At 42.0% G+C, this 19257-nt stretch overlaps 1 protein-coding gene across 1 annotated transcript in view; it reads left to right on the top strand.

The window, feature by feature from the left end:
* Positions 1-4965: 4965 nt before the first annotated feature.
* ADAM19 (ADAM metallopeptidase domain 19) overlaps positions 4966-19257 on the top strand; it is a 48489-nt gene continuing 34197 nt past the window's right edge. The window contains exons 1-3 of the mRNA XM_035105756.3: positions 4966-5200; positions 8747-8832; positions 12598-12668. Coding sequence (XP_034961647.3) covers positions 5095-5200; positions 8747-8832; positions 12598-12668 — 263 coding nt within the window. The 5' untranslated portion in view covers positions 4966-5094. The remainder of the gene's footprint in view (positions 5201-8746; positions 8833-12597; positions 12669-19257) is intronic.

Below are 19257 nucleotides of genomic sequence, written 5' to 3'. Positions count from 1 at the left end.
AACACAGACCACAGTCTCCAGCAACCGTATCCTCAGTCATGATGCGCTGGATTTTGGTGTGTCATATGCTTCATGTTTATCAAGGAGAAAGTTCTTTAAGGCTGGAAACAGCCATTTCAAGAGAGCTGAGAGAGGCTTGGAAGAGGCTTTAGTTCCAATTGTGTACAGACATTTTTGTTTTATCTCTCTCAATTTTTTTTAAAAAACTTATTTAGGAATTTCTATCTTACCTTTTTGTCTTGAAGATCTCCCAGGAAGCTTGCGCTTCTGGTGAAATAGGGTTTTGAAGCAATACAGAGCCTTGCACAGCCAATTAACCAGAAGTGAGAGATATGAGTGTATACACACCAAATTCAACAATCTCATTTTCAAGCCTAATTTCAAGCCTGACACTCGGCACATATCACGAGAGCCTCCCTTTTCAGCAATTTAAGAATGAGTGGGTTATAAGGAATATCATGGTGAAGATGTGTCTGACAAAAGCCTTGAATTCAAATCAGCCACAGGTGATTATTGCAGTCTGCTTTGACTTTAAAATAATTTTGCAGCACCTTGAATGCTAAAAAATGGTTATGACACAAGCATTCATTAACTAGAATCCACCATTTTAATCAGATGCATCTTCAATGTCATTATTTGAACTGTGTCACATTTTTGTGGTACGGTAACAGTGAATGAACTGACTTGGTTTACACTCTTCTTGCAACTTCTGAGAAATAATTGTGTTATATGCTGCAGTGCCACACACTTCTCTGATACAGTATGTAGCAGGTTCCAGGACTATTCTTATATTACAAGTTTCATTACAAGACAACACTACTGAAAGTTGGTTGTGTATAAATTTAGAGGTTGAGCAGACAGGAAGCAAGCATGTACCCAGGTAATAATAGCTTTAAAACGGAAACAGTCTACCATGTAGTATCCTATGCAGCAGTTTCTGCTCAGCAGCAAATTAGGAAACTTTCCCAACAAGTTCAAAACTAGCACCGATTTTTTTTCTTTCTCTCTCCTTTCCACATTCAGTCTGACTGCAAAATTGTTTCTCTCAGCCATCCCAATGACAGATGTGGCACATTCTAGTGGCTTGGCTTGCTGCTGGTCATCAAACACAAATAATCAGGACCACCTTGGCCAGCGTGGAGTTCCAGCCTAGGCAAAAGCCTAGAGAGTGAGAAAAGCTCCATAATCATGGAATGTACCGTGTTTCTCATATTATAAGACATGTCTTATATTTATTTTTTCCTCAAAAAAACACACTATGGCTTATTTTCAAGGGATGTCTTATTTTTTTCCTCCTCCTCCTGCCGCGGCCGGCATTGCTGCTGCGCCTATCACTATGTCTTATTTTCGGGGTATGGCTTATATTCCTTGAATGCTTAAAAATCCTGCTATGGCTTATTTTATGGGTATGTCTTAAAATATGAGAAACAGGGTATTTACAACAATACGACTGGAGACGCAAAAGCTAAACCACTACTCTCCAGATGATTATTTCCATTTTTTTTTAAAAAAAGCAGCAACTTCATAAGCTGCCAGAAGAATATTATTTCCCCCCATAACAATAGTCTTGTGGCACCAAAAAACTAACACATTTCCTATGGCAAAAGTTACCGAGCACCAGACCAGAACCCACTTTTTCAGCTTCATAGGCTATCTATCTATCATCTATATCAGGCATCCCCAAACTCGGCCCTCCAGATGTTTTGGGACTACAATTCCCATCATCCCTGACCACTGGTCCTGTTAGTTAGGGATGATGGGAGTTGTAGTCCCAAAACATCTGGAGGGCCGAGTTTGGGGATGCCTGATCTCTATCTATCTATCTATCTATCTATCTATCTATCTATCTATCTATCTATCTATCTATCTACCTACCGTATCTATCTATCTATCTAATCTAGAGACCTTGTCAGGCACCTGTAGGGTTTCTTTCCTCTACTGAAAGACACTTTCTATTGCAGCCAATGGAATAGGCTGCAGTGTGTGTGTGTGTGTGTGTGTGTGTGTGTGTGTGTGTGCTCATGTTACACATTTGGAAATGTGCTGACAGACCCCAAAAGGTAGGTGATCCCTGAAAAGCATACATGTGTACAACAAACTATGTACACAGTGTACAAGATAAACACAGTGTTCATTTGAAACAAAAGTAAATTTGTTACCTGAGATGAAAGACAAAATAGTGCCTACCTCCAACCCCCACTCCATGTAGAAAAATCTAATGGACTTGCAGCTGAATCTTACTTCAGCACTAGCAGCAAAGCAGCATCATTTACCATACCTAAGAGTACTGGTTAGCTTAGGGGTGTTGAACAGACCACATGGCATACACTAAGCTCTGTCCCCCAGCGCTTTGCCACTTCTTCCTGGTCCCTCAGCATCCATCTGCCTTAAAAGGAGGCCACCCTACTAATGGTAGGGCCTGAATAACAATCTCAAAACACTGAGAGAATCTGAAGCTTAGAACAAAGCAGAAAATCATTATTTCCAGACAGTGTATTTTTCTTTTAAATAAATTCCTTATTTTCCCACCTGGCTGATTTATTGGTATATGGTCAAAAGATCAATAGATACCACCTGCAAACTGCTGCTCTTTGAATCTTGTACCTCATTGCTTTCATATATATACAGTGCCACTTTAACTACACATATACAAATGCAGAAGTCTTTATAGAAGGAAAGATCAATACTATTCTTAAGAGGCTGAGCAGCAAATTAGGAGGGTTCCTCCCCCACCCATCTCTTGAGATTTCTATAAAAGCATTGATAAAGCAATCAGCTAAATAGATCCTTCCTCCTCTGATCTTTTTCTTTTTAAAAAAAATACATGAAAGTAAACCCCATTTATTTCAGTGGAGCTTAATTCTGTCACCATCCAGAGGGGATTGAGAAGTCAGCTGGTTAGCCCCCAGATCACGCCCTTCCAGCCAACATTCTGGATGATCCCCCAATCTCTGAAGCAACGTAGCCAGCGACTCAGACTTCAGAAGTCTGAGCACACTAAATTAGCAGCGTGCTGCACGAACAGAAGCGGCATGGAGAGGCTTGTGAAAGCATAATTACAAGCAGATTTATTAAGCATAAATCAGGACAAAGAAAACATGTCGTCTCTCCTTCATCTCATCAGAGAGAGTCTCAAAAGCTGTACACAACAGAAGTTCCCAGCAGACTGTGCTGGAACCTAAACAGACATGTGACATGTAACAATCTCACACGTCTGAGCCTTAAGGTGGAATGGAATGTCCCAACAAATTCCATGCTTAGGATTGTGGTCTTCTTCCTTTCATGTCGCCCCCTTTCAACTAATGGTTTCGAGTCCCAAATGGACTGGGATTTATTTATTTCCTTGTATTTATATCTCACCTTCCTTCCATCATGGAGCAACTGTACGCAGAATCATAGAGTTGGAACGGACCACAAGGGTCATCCACTCCAACCTGCTGCAATGCAGGAATCTCAACTAAAGTATCCAAGACAGATGGCCATCCAACCTCTGCTTAAAAACCTCCAAGGAAGGCACTGACCAGACCCAGAGTTGCTTAGTTTCAGCAAGGTGGGTGACCTCATGTGCCTTTTCCCTTACTGGTCACTATGGAGAGTGACTTAGTAACTCTTGCCTATCCTTCCTCTTTCTGCTGTTTGGATTACTGTCACTTTGTCCATAGTTACTGATGTTCAAAGGAGGTACACTTACTTGGGACTCCATGAACATAGTGGGACTTACTTCTCTGTAAACTGCATAGGCTTGTTGTATGGACACTTTCCATCCCTTATAATATCACAGAATGGTGTTGCTGGGATAAATCAGTACAACCTTTCTGTGGGTGTGGGTGTGATACTGCAAAGTGAGGTTTTTCAGTGTCTACTTACTCAGAAGTAATACTACTACTACTACTACTAACAAATTATTTATACCCCGCCCATCTGGATGGGTTTCCCCAGCTACTCTGGGTGGCTTCCAACAAAAGATTCAAAATACATTAAAACATCAGTCATTAAAAACTTCCCTAAACAAGTAAGTCCTACTGAGTTCAAGTAGAGGTACTCCAAGGTAAGAGCACATAGGGCTGCAGTCTGAATGCATTGTTGCCTTTTAAATATAACTTTTCTGTGTTGTTTTATGGATAACAACTGCCTTGAGAGGGGAAAGGAGAGCAAACCCCTGCCCCCCTGCAAACAAGCAAAGAAGGCAGACTATATTCCCTTCGTCTTCACTGCATACTGGTCCAGTTTCCATACTGGAGAAACCGTTTTAAATGTATTTGGTTGCTTAAATGCACCTGGCTTAAATACAGCAGGCACCAGAGCTGACACAAGGAATGAATGGAGAGTGTAAGATTTGAATCTGTGTGGACTCTGAAGCCACACAACCGCGTCCGTTTGGGCTGCTCCAGCTCTTGATTTTGCCACTAGAGGGCGGATGAACAGATCTAAATCGAGATGCATCTTTAATACAGATGCCTCGTGGGAAGGAAGGTAACTGTTCGTTTAGAAATACCCCGACCCTGTTTTGCGTCTGGAGATGCGCACAGGGTGCGCTTTCTTCCAAGGCTGGCGGTGCGTGCACCCCGATCTCTTTACTGCTTATCAAATTAATGCCTGTGAGCTTATAACTGATTGATAAACGACCCCTCAAGCTTTTAAGCCATACATTTCAGAATCCGAAGGAGCTCCTGAAATAAATACAACTAGCGCTGAAATTTACTGCACACACCGCCGGTAGGTTCGCAGACAAAGGAGTAACAGGAACGAGCTCTCGCTATGTTTAAAGGCGGGCTGCAAGGAAAGACAGATTGCCTTTCTCACCACCTCCCGCTATACTTTCTTAAAGGCTCCTCGTCAGATAATAATGGTTGGACGGATCCTGCGTTTTGCTGCTGCTGCTACGTCACCGGCCAACATCTGTCTTGGAAGGGTAGGAATGATGGCTTCCGTGATGGGCGGGATTTGAAAGCTGGTCTTTTTTTAAAAGCCACTAAATTCATGTGAAGGCATTGCAAAAGCGGAGGCTTCTGTACCAAGCCAAATGCAGCAGCATCAAGACCACCAACAGCTATGACATCTCCATCTCTATGAAACGTGCCTTCTCTGCAGACCATGGGAGGGATCATGTGCGGTGCTGCAAAAGGAGACTTGATTTATTCTATTTCCATCATCTTTCTTTGGCTGAGGCAGTTGCCGGCTGAGGAGTCAGACTGGGCAGGTAAGGGTTTGGGTCACTGTGGAGGAGGGCAGGATAAAAAGTGGGAACAGTTTTACCGGGGGGGGGGAGAGACAACGCTCTGATTCAGGCTGCAATCTTCACCCCACTTACCTAGGAGTAAATTCCACTGAATTTAATAGTACTTACTTCTGAGTATACATGAGATTGTGCTGTAATGCGTAATCCACCAATAACGACAGTAACCCAGATATGAGTGGAAATCTTGCGAACCTTCATTTTAAACAGGGTATTTACCTCTTGGTATATATGCAATACTCGCGTGAAAGGATGGAGGCTCAGCTGGGAGCACACCTGAACAGGAAAGAAGGTTTCGGCACTTTTGATAAGAAAATGCTAAATGCACGAGATTGCTGTGAACATAAACCATAGGTGTAGAAGGTGTTGCCTCCTCCCTTCAAGCCAAGAAGCTCTACTTCAGAAGCAACAAATTCATTTAAGAAAGGATGTTCAACAGGTATGCCCATGGGAGTGGTTATAGAAATAGAGCTGCAGATTTTCCATTTCCTCTTACCACAGTCTTAGTTTAGAAGGACCAGAAGGGTTATTGAATGGCAGCTGTGTAGCCCCACAGTTGAACTAAATGCAGAAGTCTTTAATTGTAGACTTGTCACAGGGGTCAAAAACATTCTGTCAGTCATAATGCATAAGAGAGCTGCTTACTTGCAATGCATAGGCTTCATTAACATTTCAGCTGTAAAGTAAGTTTCTAGTCCTCATGATAACAAAGCAGCATGGAATCCTGATGGTAGTGTGTTACACAGCAAGTTTCTAATATGTTTGATGAATCCTTCTAACCCTGAAACGCTCGCTTATTTAATTCCTTGAATTGCTTAAGGATTGCAACACACACACACACACACACACACAAACAAACACCATTTGATCTAGGAGGCCATACAATCTGAGTTGAAAGGAGTGGGGGAAAACTAATTTCATGTGTCAGAGGTTTTCTGCTATATGAACCTTTTGTTAATTGTTCCTTTAAAATTCAGAAGGAAATAATTTGAAACCTTTTTAACCTTCGGGAATGTCTATATTGCTTACAGAACAGTGGCAGATTAATTAAGAGCTTGTGACATTAATCATATTTGCCAAGTTATTGCTTTGTGCAATTAAATGAATGTTTTGAACTACAGTGAACTTTCATGAATACTCAATAATGAAAAATGCATCTGCTCTTCGAAATGTAGGAGATGCGGGACCAAAATGCAAGGCAAAAACTGGCAGATAAATGTACAGACACCCAAATTTCTAATCCCTCAGATTTCTAATCCCTCAAATCTGCCTAGTTTCTGCATATTGCTTTCTCATCCAGAGTGGATTAGGTTGAATCTGTTCTTTTGGATTTGGAGATCATTGATTGGTCAGTCCTTGTGATAATATTATGCTCTGACCATCCCCTCTTCAGACCAGAGGGGTGCGCAACATTAATTGGCTGAACCAATTATTTATCCAGGATAGGGGGAAGGGAGAGTGGACATCCGTCTGGAAGCATGTGGGGAAGAATGAACAGGAAAAGGCAATTGGATTCTGGGGGAGGGATGCAACTCTATACATCCTGGTTCTGGCTTCCACTTAGCAGGACCAGCTACGGTAGTTGAATATGGCCCAAGGTTCCTCCAGATGATGCATTTATTGAGCAAAGTTTGCATGGAGGTTATACTGTACAGTGGTACCTCGGGTTACAGACGCTTCAAGTTACAGACGCTTCATGTTACAGACTCCACTAACCCAGAAATAGTATCTCGGGTTAAGAACTTTGCTTCAGGATGAGAACAGAAATTGTGCTCCAGCAGCACGGTGACAGCAGGAGGCCCCATTAGCTAAAGTGGTACCTCAGGTTAAGAACAGTTTCAGGTTAAGAACAGACCTCCAGAACGAATTAAGTTCATAACCCAAGGTACCACTGTACAAAGTTTACTCTTTATTGAGCATTCATCCAGATTTGTTTGCAGGGAGGTTATACATCTTCCTGTCAATCACATGTTACCCCACACTTTTTAGTACATTTTCCTAACTGCAAGAAGTTTTTTTTTTTTAAGGGGTGGGTGGGGGAAATGGATTTGTTGAGCCCTTTAATCCTATGAATTGCGTAATCTTAAATTTCCAATATCCAGTTGAATCCTTCCCACAAAATAGTGACAGTCTAGAGGCAAATTTAGTCAATATAATGCAGTACGGTATCTTTATAGAAGGATGTAAATGTCAGCCCGAATAACCTTGTGGTAAAACACCTTCTTACACACACACACACACACACACACACACACCGATATGGGAGTGGGTCGTGCTGTGGTCTAGACCACTGAACCTTTTGGGCTTACTCATGGGAAGGTCGGCAGTGTGAATCTGCGCAACGGGATGAGCTCCTGTTACTGTATTCCAGCTTCTGCCAACCTAGCAGTTTGAAAGCATGCCCGTGCAAGGAGATTAATAGGGACCACTATGGCAGGAAGGAAAATGGCATTTCCATGCGCTCTGGCTTCTGTCATAGTGTTCCGTTGCGCCAGAAGCGGTTTGGTCATGCTGGACACATGACCTGGAAAGCTGTCTGTGGGCAAACGCTGAGCTGGCCTGAAGCGAGATGAGTGCCACACCCCATAGTCACCTTTGACTGGATTTAACCATCCAAGGGTCCTTTACCTTTTACCTTACCCCTGTGGCCAGCTACTATCTGCCCTCAGCAAAATTTGCCTTAACACAGCTATAAAGCTCTCTGTGAGTTAATGTTGGAGGAGGGAATGTGGTTCAAGGAAAAATTAATCTGATTGGCTGTGTGATGCTTTGATGCACTTGTACTAGCTCTATGACCCCTAATTGGCTTGACCATATAGCCAGGGAAAGAAGAAACCATTAAAAAAACCACAAATGTGCCAAATCAGCTACAATGAGAGCAATGAATCCACGTGAAATGATGCCTCAAATGCTTTTGGTGTGTGTGTGTGTTTGTGTGTGTGTGTGTGTTATCCACAAAAATCTTTCTAAATCTAGTCTCCCCATGCCAAGAAGCTGGCAATTGTCAGCTTAACTGAACCTAAATAAGACCTTAGTCTTTTGATTATTTGAATTACAATCTGGTCTGTGGATAACCGATACGCTGTTCCTTGGTTCCTCCCTACTTCTTACTACAAATCAGTCTTCATTTTTCTCTGAGGTGTATACACACACACACACACACACACACACACACACACACTATCTCATACTTGTCATTTAGATGTGCTTGTTTATTGTGGCAAATGATAGCTGAACGCTCCCTCACTGACAAGGGTTTTCATTATGGTTATACTTGTGAAACAGAGAATGGAATTGGTGAGAAAAGTGGTTGATGAATCTGCTCTCAAGAACAAAGGCTGATTTTGACTGGCCAAAAGACATGTCTGGGTCTGTAAAAGACACTGATGGCTATTTGGATAGGTAGGAATTTAGTGGGGTTTCCTCCTTCCCCACCCCATGTGCTGCTTTTCTCCTCTGATCTTTCAGAGTTCATACTGGGGCTTTGAACAGTTATTTTTGTTTCCTCAGGGACATGGAATGCAGTCCACTCCCAGGTGCACCATGAAATCATAATACCTCAGTGGCGATCAGATGGAAGCTCTGGCAATGATAAGGTAGGTTGCTTCGCCACAACAACAGGAAACAAGCTGTGCTTTCTCATCCCTTTCAAATAACCATTATCCTCCTGATATGATCATTGGTGGGAATTATATAGCAGTGACAGTCTGCCTGTGAAGTGCATTGTAAAATTTGCCTAAGCTGGGTAGAGTGATGGTCATATAAACTCATATACCCATTAGAGGAATGAAGGAAGCTGTCTTATACTAAGTCATACCTTTGGTCTATCTAGCTCAGTCAATATTGTCTATGCTGACTGGCAGTGGCTCTCTAGGATTGCAGATTTCGGTGGTCTTTGCCAGCCCTACCTGGAGGTGCCAGGGATTGAATCTGGAACCTTCTGCAGGCAAAGCAGATGCTCTGCCACTGAACTTTGACCCTTCCCCCTCACATATGGGTGTACATAGCTGCCAAGTTTTCCCTTTTCTCACGAGGAAGCCTATTCAGCATAAGGGAATTTCCCTTAAAAAAAGGGAGAACTTGGCAGCTATGTGGGTGTATGTGTGAAGATGTTCTGTGCCCTTTTGAATCATCTGGCAAGAGCTAAATGACTATTGGAATTAACAAACCTAACTTAGTCATGTTCTTTAATTAAAATTCATCTACTCTGAGTCAAATTTCCTTGAATACCACCCTCAGAATTTAGAAATTATAGAATTTATTATTACATTTTACTAGGGTATGTTGCAGAGGGAATTGTATCTGCTGGTAGTACCAGCAAAATGCTTTTTAATATGGTTCTTTGGCCACCTCATGAGAAGAGAAGAATCCTTGGAAAAGACCCTGATGTTGGGAAAGATGGAGGGCACTAGGAGAAGGGGACGGCAGAGGACGAGATGGTTGGACAGTGTTCTCGAAGCTACGAACATGAGTTTGACCAAACTGTGGGAGGCAGTGCAAGACAGGAGTGCCTGGCGTGCTTTGGTCCATGGGGTCACGAAGAGTCGGACACGACTAAACGACTAAACAACAACAATATGGTTCTGGCAGAGGTGCACCTGGCCTTAAGTACTATTCATGCTAATGAAGAATTATTATTATTATTATTAGAATGAGTGGCCTTTTATGTATTGCACGTGCCTTTTTGTGACTATGTTTTCTTAGTGCCTCTCGCTGCTACCCTTAGATCCTTTATCACCACTGGTGATAAAGGGCTTTTTGGTATGTGGCCTGGGGAAAAGTGTGTGATAGCCTTATCAGTGTTTATATTAGTTAATAGTGCATCAGTTCTGTTCACCCATCCTGCTAAATAGGCCACTCATCTTGTAAAGATGAGCAAGCAAGACATAGACTGTGTGATTTGCGGAAGACAATTTCAAACCACTGGGTAGATCTGTCTGGTTCTCAAAAGGCTTGGAAGCAGCTCATAAGCCCCCCACACACTAGAGCATCTGTAGCCCCTCTAGTCACATAAGGATACCATGCTGTGAACTAGCCTACACAAGGAGGCAACAGTTCTCGAGACTGCAGCAGCTGGAAAAGCTGAAGCTGTGGCTGCAAAAATGCCTGCCAACTTTTTCTGTGTACAGCCTAATTCTCACTGCTTCCCCTTTCCCCCCTTGGTTGTGGTACCATGTGGTTCCTTGTTCTATGTACAGGAATCTGATTCTGTATGCTTGGCATTGGATATAGTCAATAGTGCGGTTCGTCTTCCACCTGCTCCAAGCCAACATTGGGAGTTTCTCCAACTGCAATCCAGTTAAGATCATAGGAAGCTGTCTTGTACCGAGACAGACCATGGGTCCCTCTCACTCAAGACTGTCCACACTGACAGGCAGTGGCTGTCCAGGGTTTTAGGCAAGGAACACTTCCGGTCCTGCTTGGAGATGCAGGAGATTGAAGCGGGGACCTTCTGTGTGCAAAGCAGATGCTCTGCCATTGAGCAACAGCCCTTCCCCACTTAACTCCTACAAAAATGTCACAGATGTGCAGCAGAATTATCTGAGGAGTTCAGCTAGTTGTTGTTGGCCGTCTCTGTTTTGGCTGTGTGGAAGCACCAGACAGATGTGAAGCAGAGCTTTAATCAAAGCAAGCATCAGTTTTCCTCTACTGCTATGTGTGTGGCCATGCAAATGTGCTTCTGATCAAAGGGAAGGGCCAGCTCTGTGGCCCGTTTGCTATCAGATCCCTTGCAGAGTTGAGGAAGAAGGATGTGGTAGGCCTCATGTGTCAATAAGGGCAAGAGGGCATTGTTATTTCTTTTTTGTCCTTCTCTCTTGTTCAGAACAAGTTGCTCAACAAAGAGATTGCACAGGCAACTCTCAAGCTGGGAACTGATCCCACATCTCCTGAGTCTCTACCCTGCACGTTAGCCACAAAGCACTCTCTCCCTCCTCCTGCTCATGCAAGCTCTCAAAAATGTTCCTGAATGCTCTAAAATGAAATTGGAAAAATCATTAAAAATTAGGCATGAGAAGGGAGGGGCATCTGTTGCCACTATGAATAGTCAAGGACCATGTCGATATATGAATAGGAAAAGAGGATGGTGTTCTCCATGGAAGTTGTAGCAACCACTGGGGTGTGTGTGGAAGCACTAGAAATGCAGAAGCTGGAGGCTATTTTGGTTGAACAATTTCCTGCTCAGTTCCTTCATAGACCACACTTAGGATGGGAACATGTTTAACAATGGTGCAATTTTGATTACTTGGAACAACCAACATTACTCACTTTCCTTCTTATTAACAGGCAGTTGTGTTTTTTTTTATGAGGGTGCATGAGGGAAGGTGATAGCGACTTCCTGCCTTGTCCGTCTGCTCTGCCTTTGACACATCAGCTAATATTTGCCAATTTCTACCTTGCAGCCCTCGTAAGCCACCACAAAGAATCATTAGCCAAGTTCCGCTTCTGAGAGAACATACTGTAATATCCATAGTAGGGTTGGAAGGGAACCCAAGCGGCATCTCATCCAACCCCCTACAATGCAGGAATTGCTGCTAAAGAACCCCTGACAGAGGGACACCCAAAGTTGCGTGAAGGAGGGTGGGTGGGTGTTATATAGGCATTGTTAGGGTTTGCATCATTCCCAATCAGCCAATGATTTCCTAAACTTCCTTGTATTGTGTTTTGCTTGTTCTTTGAATCAGTCTTGAATAGCAATGTCTTGACCAACCAACATCGCACTGGCATGCACCATGCATCTACAAGTTCCTGTCTACCGCACAATGGCTGTGTTCTGTCTCCACAGCTGCAGCAGGCAGTACACATGTGCCCATTGGTGGGAATCACAAGTGGGGAGAGTGCTGTTGCGCTCACGTCCTGCTTTGGGACTTCTCTTAGGTTGGCCACTGTGAGAACAGGATGCTGGACTAGACAGGCCATTGGCCTGATCCAGTAGATGCTTCTGATGTTCTTCTTATCCACCCCCTAGCCCTGCTTTTCCTTTACATTCAAGCCAGTCCATTCAGTACAGCTGCACTGGAGCCCCGGAAGGGAATTTTAATTCGGCGTTCATCATGGTTTGCTCCAGAAATGGTTTGCCAGTGTTCTTCTCTCTTTGTGTTATGGTCTGGTATACCACTGTGGACCAATATGCCTGCAATCCAGATGCAACCTGGGAGTTGGTCCTATTGAACTCCACTGGATTTACTTCTAAGTAAACAGTCATAACAATTGGGTTGTAAGTGATTTGCAGTCTGCTGTTTTAGAATCGGTGAAATAAACTATTTGCTATTCTTTTTTCAGCTTTTGCTTAATATCTTGATTCTGTCGTAAGCCAGAAATGCAGAGTGTGTGTAAACCTTTTATTTCTGTGTTGTACACAGCACCCACCCAGAGCGGAAGTAGAAATAACAGCTGAAGGAAGAAACTTCATCTTGGATGTTGAGAAGAATGAGTAAGTAACCTTGTATGAAAAGGCAGGGTACATTTAAATATACACTCCTGTTAATCTATTGTGTGAACAAAGCAGAGGTTTTCTGCCATTTTGAACTCCAAACAGGGCACTCCTGTTCCTTTAATAAAAGTTCTGTTAGTGGAACATCTTCTCCTATGGTGTTGTATAGCTGTCAAAATGCAAAGGAAGAAGATGTTGAGCAACCCTGCAAAATAGCCTTGTGAAACTCGTACACAAACAAACCACAGAAACTCTAGCTTGTTCCTGTTCCTACACTAGAAATGGGATTACGTAACTCAGAGGTAACATCAGGCCCAGGGGTTAAGTCCTTACAGATATCTCTATCTGGTCTGTGGGACTCTCCCTATGCCATGCCATGCCCTTAGCCATCCTCGGAGCCTTCCTCAACTGCTTTTGTCTGGCTGGTTATGTGTCCTTGAACTGTAATTATTTTATTGATTGATTGATTTCAATTTATATACTGCCCTATATCTGGAAGTCTCAGGGCGGTTCACAGAATAAAATCAAAATATAAAACCACAAAATACAGAGTCAAAATAAAAACAACAACCCAATAAGTACCCCCCCCCAAATCCCTACATTTTAAAAGGCCACTTGCTTGACTAGATGCAAGATGAAGAAGCGTGGGTGCAGAAACTTCTAGCTTTTGCATAGTTCGAATGTAGCTAATGCTATGAAGGTAAGGGTCACATTATTGCTTTGCCCACTTTTGTCTCGAGCTGTGTCCACCATTGATATGTGCCCACCCCCACCCCCCGCCGGAAGCTTATTCACAAAGGAATGCCACCCTCCGGCTGAGAAAGGTTCACCACCCGTGACATACATCCATAGATCAGGAGAAAGGCACTCTGCAAAAGAGAAGACTCTGCCCTATGCAAGAGAGGCCTAGTTGCTGCCACCCAGCCAAATAAAACAGAGGGCTCTAGTGGTGTTGGCAACTACCGAGAGACTTAAGTATAAGACATTTACAAGTTTTTGTTATCATTTGCATTCTAGGCCAGTGGATCCCAATTAGCTAAGTATGGCGGACCCCCTATTTTTCAAAAGCCAAGCCATGGACCACCTACTTTTGAAAATTTGAATATCTCTGTGGTTGTTTTCGTTAGGTGAATGGTGCCATGGACCCCCCGGGGTGGGTTTTGTGGACTCCCTTAGCTCCATGGACCACTTGTTGGGAACTATAGTTCTAGATCATTTATAGATAAAGCCATGTTAATTGCATTAGCTGCAGATGTTATGATTGTATGGAATATAACTTTCTCTGTGGGGCCACGTACTCTATGGGATGACTTCCCCTTGGAGATGAGCCCAGGCACCAACTGTTGGGTGCTTCCAGTGTACTTAACAAACATCCATTATTTTAAAAATTGGCAAAACCCCCAACAACTTAGCTATTTGCTCGGACGTTTCTAGACTGTTTCTATCCCAGTTTTTAGCACCCTGATTACGGTAACTAACATTAATATTTTATAGGGTTTTTTTTAGGGAGGGGGTATGTTTTATGATTTATTGTTGTAAACTGCTTTGGTACTCTCTAGAATGAAAGACATTAGAAATAGTTTTATTTATAAGTAACTGTAATATAGGGGATGCTCATCAAATTTGCAAATAGTAAATAGATAAATAGTAAAATGATCATTATGGAGTAGGATGTCTCTATTTTCATTGGATAAATGTTGGAGGGTATGCCAATGTAGGCCATAGTGGCTTATGCCACTATTGGAGAAACTGTTTTTCTGTTTCTGTTTTATCTAATTTTATCTAATTCCATTCCTTGGAAAGAAAGACTATTGCTAAATTTATCTAATTCCATTCCTTGGAAAGAAAGACTATTGCTACTTTTATTTGATTGAGTGACTTTAATCAGTTACAGCACTTCCGGGTTCACAAGGCTGATGGATACACAGAATCACAAGGAAATGGTCTAAAATGCTCTCAATCCTTTGCAGTTATGTTGGTCCTGTGAAGAAGGCAGCGCTTGAGTCCTACAAATAGTCAGACGCAGGCCTTTGTTAAAAAGTTTGCAGACCTTCCCAACCCCTCCAGAAAATATATTGTCTTAATAGGCCAGACTGGAACCTTCTGAGAGCAGTCAGCCTGCCCTGAAATGCTACCTGCTAAACATGTTCCAACAGCTAAGGGCGAGATAGGGGAAGAGAAATTGACACATCTTACGTTGCTAAACACATGCTAGATTTCTGTTCAGCACAGCTTCTAATACAAACCATGAAACCGCATGCTTGCATTGGCTTTTGGGAAATGATTAGAGTACCGTTAAATGTTACCGCCCTATTATGAAGTCAGGTTGTAGCTGCACAGCATGCCCTTTTATTGAGAAAAGTCTGTTGTCTGCTCCGAAGAATTGGTTTGGGTCTGCAGCCTAACATAAACAGGACTTTTGTCCAGTTGCTTTTATATTTCTGTTGTTTTGGGATTGTGCGGAATTGTGAAGGGAAAGCTATGAGTGGTGGAAGAGAATTGGCAGAAGCAGAGTCTCTTGAGCAAAACATTAGCAGTAGATTAACTCTGAGCATGATGACATAACTTCCAGGTGTCTCCTGGGAACCATGCTGTGCTATTTTCATCTGAGGCTTGCTCTCAACAGGCTAGCAAAACGGAACACATATATTGTGTTTACTTCCTGAGTTGGGCCCCTCATTCCTCTAAACACACACCCGCACAGCCATTCAACTTTGCAAGGGGCTGCAGGAGAAAATGTACAGGGCTCATAGTTGTCTGTGATGTGTAATAAGTACAACTCCTCGCTTGGGTACTGGTACGGACTTTCATCAAGTGCTCCAAACACAGAATGCTAGTTCTTTGCCAGTATTTTTATACTAGTATATTTTTCTTTTCTGTTCTGGTTATTTGTTTTTAATCAATGCCCTTTTAAATGTGTTGTGGGAGGGGGGTTATTGGTTTGTTGTTGTTCTTAATTTTATTATGGGGCTTATTTCCAAGTAGGTTTGTGTAGTATTGCACTGTTAGTGTTTTGAAGTAAGTTCAGCACATACTTGAGCTTAGTTTCAGTACATCTGAGGATACTTTGAGTATGCTAGAAACTAACAATTTATGTTTGGGTGGTGGTTATTGCTGGGATTGAGGAGGTTCAAGCTCTATTTAATTCTACAGGAAGTTACTCTATTAGCTATTATCTCTGAATAGGTTCCCAGACACCTGGTGCAGCGCAATTGATTATTAAGTGATCTGTTGAGATGCTTAAGCTCTGCAGCTGCAAAGCAGAAAATCCAAGGCAGATGGATCACAAAATAGATGGAGAGAGGTTCTAAGAATAACATTGACCATGGTTCAGGAAGAACCTCACATGTAAACAGATTTGTTTTAAACTTCGTGTGCATTTTTGAAAGAAAGACAGAATTCCTCTTTGCCTGAAGATAGCAAAGTTGAAAATGTGACGAACATATAAGTAATGAATGACAAAAGACTATGCCTAAGAACTTGTCCCTTTGGATGAAGAGGGTAATTTTTAGAAGAGAAGCTGTACTGAAGAAGAAGAAAATATTCTACCGCTGGTGAGGGTCTTGTTTTAGAATGGAAGTTTGTTACTGGTAATCTAAAGACTTTCTTGTGTTACCTGTGTGGTTTGCTCCATTTTGCTCGACACGGAAGACATGGCATTTAATGGAGGCAATGAGCCTTGGCAAAGGTTTCTTTAGAAAGGGCATTTATAATTCAGGCTGGGAAGAATTCCTTGTGATGGTAGCCAAGACATGCAGTCATTGGCTAGTTGACACAGAAAATGCTCTGGCTCTCAGCCCAGCTCAGAGATCTAATTCTAGAATTACTGTACCTTGGAAAACAAAACTGACAAATCCACTGTACTGTTTCCATGTGTCAGGGCTAACAAGACTCCACCCCCACCACCACCGCCTGAGATTCTGAGCTGCTGGATACATGGATCACTTCCAATATAATTTACTGCCTTATCTGGTTTCCTTTCCAGTGCTTGTTTAAGGAAACAGAAAACTGGAAACAAAAGTGGCTGTTGCCTAATTCAGCTTTACGTAGGAAGGATTGCTGTGGGATTCTGCATAGGCGCTACACACACTGTGATTTGCTGGTAACTTCCTACACACGTAGGATATGAATGGGAACAAATGACAGAAGGCTTTGACCTCTTCTGCAGGCCTCACGAAGAGTTTCTGAATGGTCGGAAAGCCAGGTCTTGCTCTGGGAGGGATTCCGGCTCATCTTCCTCCTGGAAAGATGATTTCATTGTCAGAGGGCTAGGCAAGGAAGCTAGGTTATCTCTTCATTGACTCTAAACATTGCACAATTTCCCAGGCAGGAAGAAAGCTTCCTTCTCTCCTGTCCTCATTTTGCTTATCTTATAGGAAGATGTACAGGCAGTTTGACTCTGCAGCTTTACAGTTCTTTGATCTTTGGGGTTATAAGAGGGGAGACCTGCTTAGCTCTGCACCAGACGCTCCAGGAAGGAAATACTTTCCCAAAGAGAAGATATAAGCAGAACCCAAACCTTTGGCATCAGCAGGACCATGAACCCCATTAAGCCCCACTTGAAAATGCCTTCTTATTTTAAAAACTTGTAGATCTATACATGCCACAAACAAAAGCTTGTGAGAAGAACAAATTGCCCCTTCTGTTTGCTCCCCTTTGACTTTTGTGCTTTGCATGCTTTGGGGCACATCTCATTGCCCATCAGCGTTAACTCTGCCCAGCAGTTCTGACACTTAGAGACAGCTTGGTTGAAACATGGTTGACCCGAGGAAAGACATAAGTGCTTGCAAATGACACTAACAAGAAAATCCTGAACAATTCATCCAAGGGCTGCTGGCTTGCATCAGATTCCTGACTTGAGTCCCAAGAGAACGTATGAAGAAAGTGTGATATATAACTCCCAAAGTTCATAAGCCAACTGAAAATCTCAAGCTTTAATTATGTTACAGAATTCGAACATTTCCAATCCTATGTGATTGTGGAATTTAAAAAGCACTTCATTACTGGCATATACTGCATGGGTGGGATGGTTTTGTTTTTCATAACAAATGGTGTTTTCATGTTATTGGAGTAATGCGGCAGAGCAAAGTCAAATTATCACTCACTTGAAGGCATTTGTACTGCAGCCAAGAGGAATCACAGCAGTGTAGGAACTGGGATTTGGGTCCTAATCCAACAGTATATAAAGCATCACCGAGAAATAAATCCTTCCTCTACTTCCAAGTGTTCTTGGCAAGCCATTTGGGCAGGTTTATTGTTTCATATTGGGAAATTTTCTGTCCGTGGGCCTTGGCACATGTGATTTTGACCTCATTTTGACACCCCCCTGTCAAAATCAGTGAATTGATATTGGATTTTGACTGTCATACTTGTATTATTTATTTATTTATTTTATTTTAAATGGCAGCTGTCTATTGATATGGTCAACTTAAGACAAATACATAATTTTTTTAAAAAATGCTGCTCCAACTTGTTCAGATCGCTAAACTGAAGAGTCCAGGATTTTTTAGTTACATTTTTTTTAAAAAATTTAAATTAATTTTCTTTTCTCAATACAAATATCCAATATCATTGGATTTTTTCCAATTTCCACCCTCCCTGTTGACTTCCTTCAACTACCATTTCTGGTTTATTACATCAGATGATACATTCTGCTGTTTATTTACAATACTGTGTTATCACATTGTTGTACTTCTTGTTCTCTGTAAATAAACTTGTAAATGTTTATTTACAAGTTTACAAGAAATGCCAGCGAGACCATTTCTTTCTGTTGTTTCTGCAAACATATTGTAAAGGGTTCCCATTCTTTTCAAAGTCACTATTGTCCTTTTCACGCAGTTTGTTGTCAGGATTTTTTATTTACATTTTATCCCTTTATCCAGAAGGATGCTGATCCACTGGTACAAAATTCTATCATCACTGAAATCTTACACATAATACAGATAGCCTGACCACTGTAGACCATGCATTGGTAACCTCAAGGCTGGATTACTGCAATGCACCCTCCCTGCAAAACAAATTTGACAAATGGAAACCAAATAATAGAGAATGATGTCTTAGATTTGACCCCTCTGTGTTGTCTCTTATGCTCCATAACTTTTTCTGCAACCACTAATCAGAAAGGGGCAATCCATCTTTCTTTCATCATGGGACTCAACACTACATATATAGGGTTCCCAGGTGCTCTCCCAATATACATATATAGACGTTTGTAAGCGCAAAGGACATGGACACATTCCCAGTTTGATGATGTCATAATAATAAATATCCGTTGTCAGGAATTACTGAAGTGGAGGAAGCTCCTGATCTGTTCCATTCACTTGCTTATTCCATTTATCCACTGGGCTAACAAGCCAAGTCATCAATTACCCTTTCACATACTCTTATAATCCTTTATTTCTGTTGCTGTGGAAACTATGAATATACAGCATTGTTTGCAGCAACAGCCCCTATTGTTTCAAAAGTATTTTTGTGGGTTTTACATTAGATTGAAGGTAATGCTAAATTTCTCAAATTAATCCAGACCCTTGAATTCTGAAAACTCAAAACCATTTATTTATATGTTTGTTTGTGCTTTTGTATATTTCAG

The sequence above is a fragment of the Zootoca vivipara genome, chromosome 2 (genome assembly GCF_965207765.1).
Source record: "Zootoca vivipara chromosome 2, rZooViv2.hap1.1, whole genome shotgun sequence".
Lineage (NCBI taxonomy): Eukaryota > Metazoa > Chordata > Lepidosauria > Squamata > Lacertidae > Zootoca > Zootoca vivipara.
This window is presented reverse-complemented; position numbering and strand designations above follow the sequence as displayed.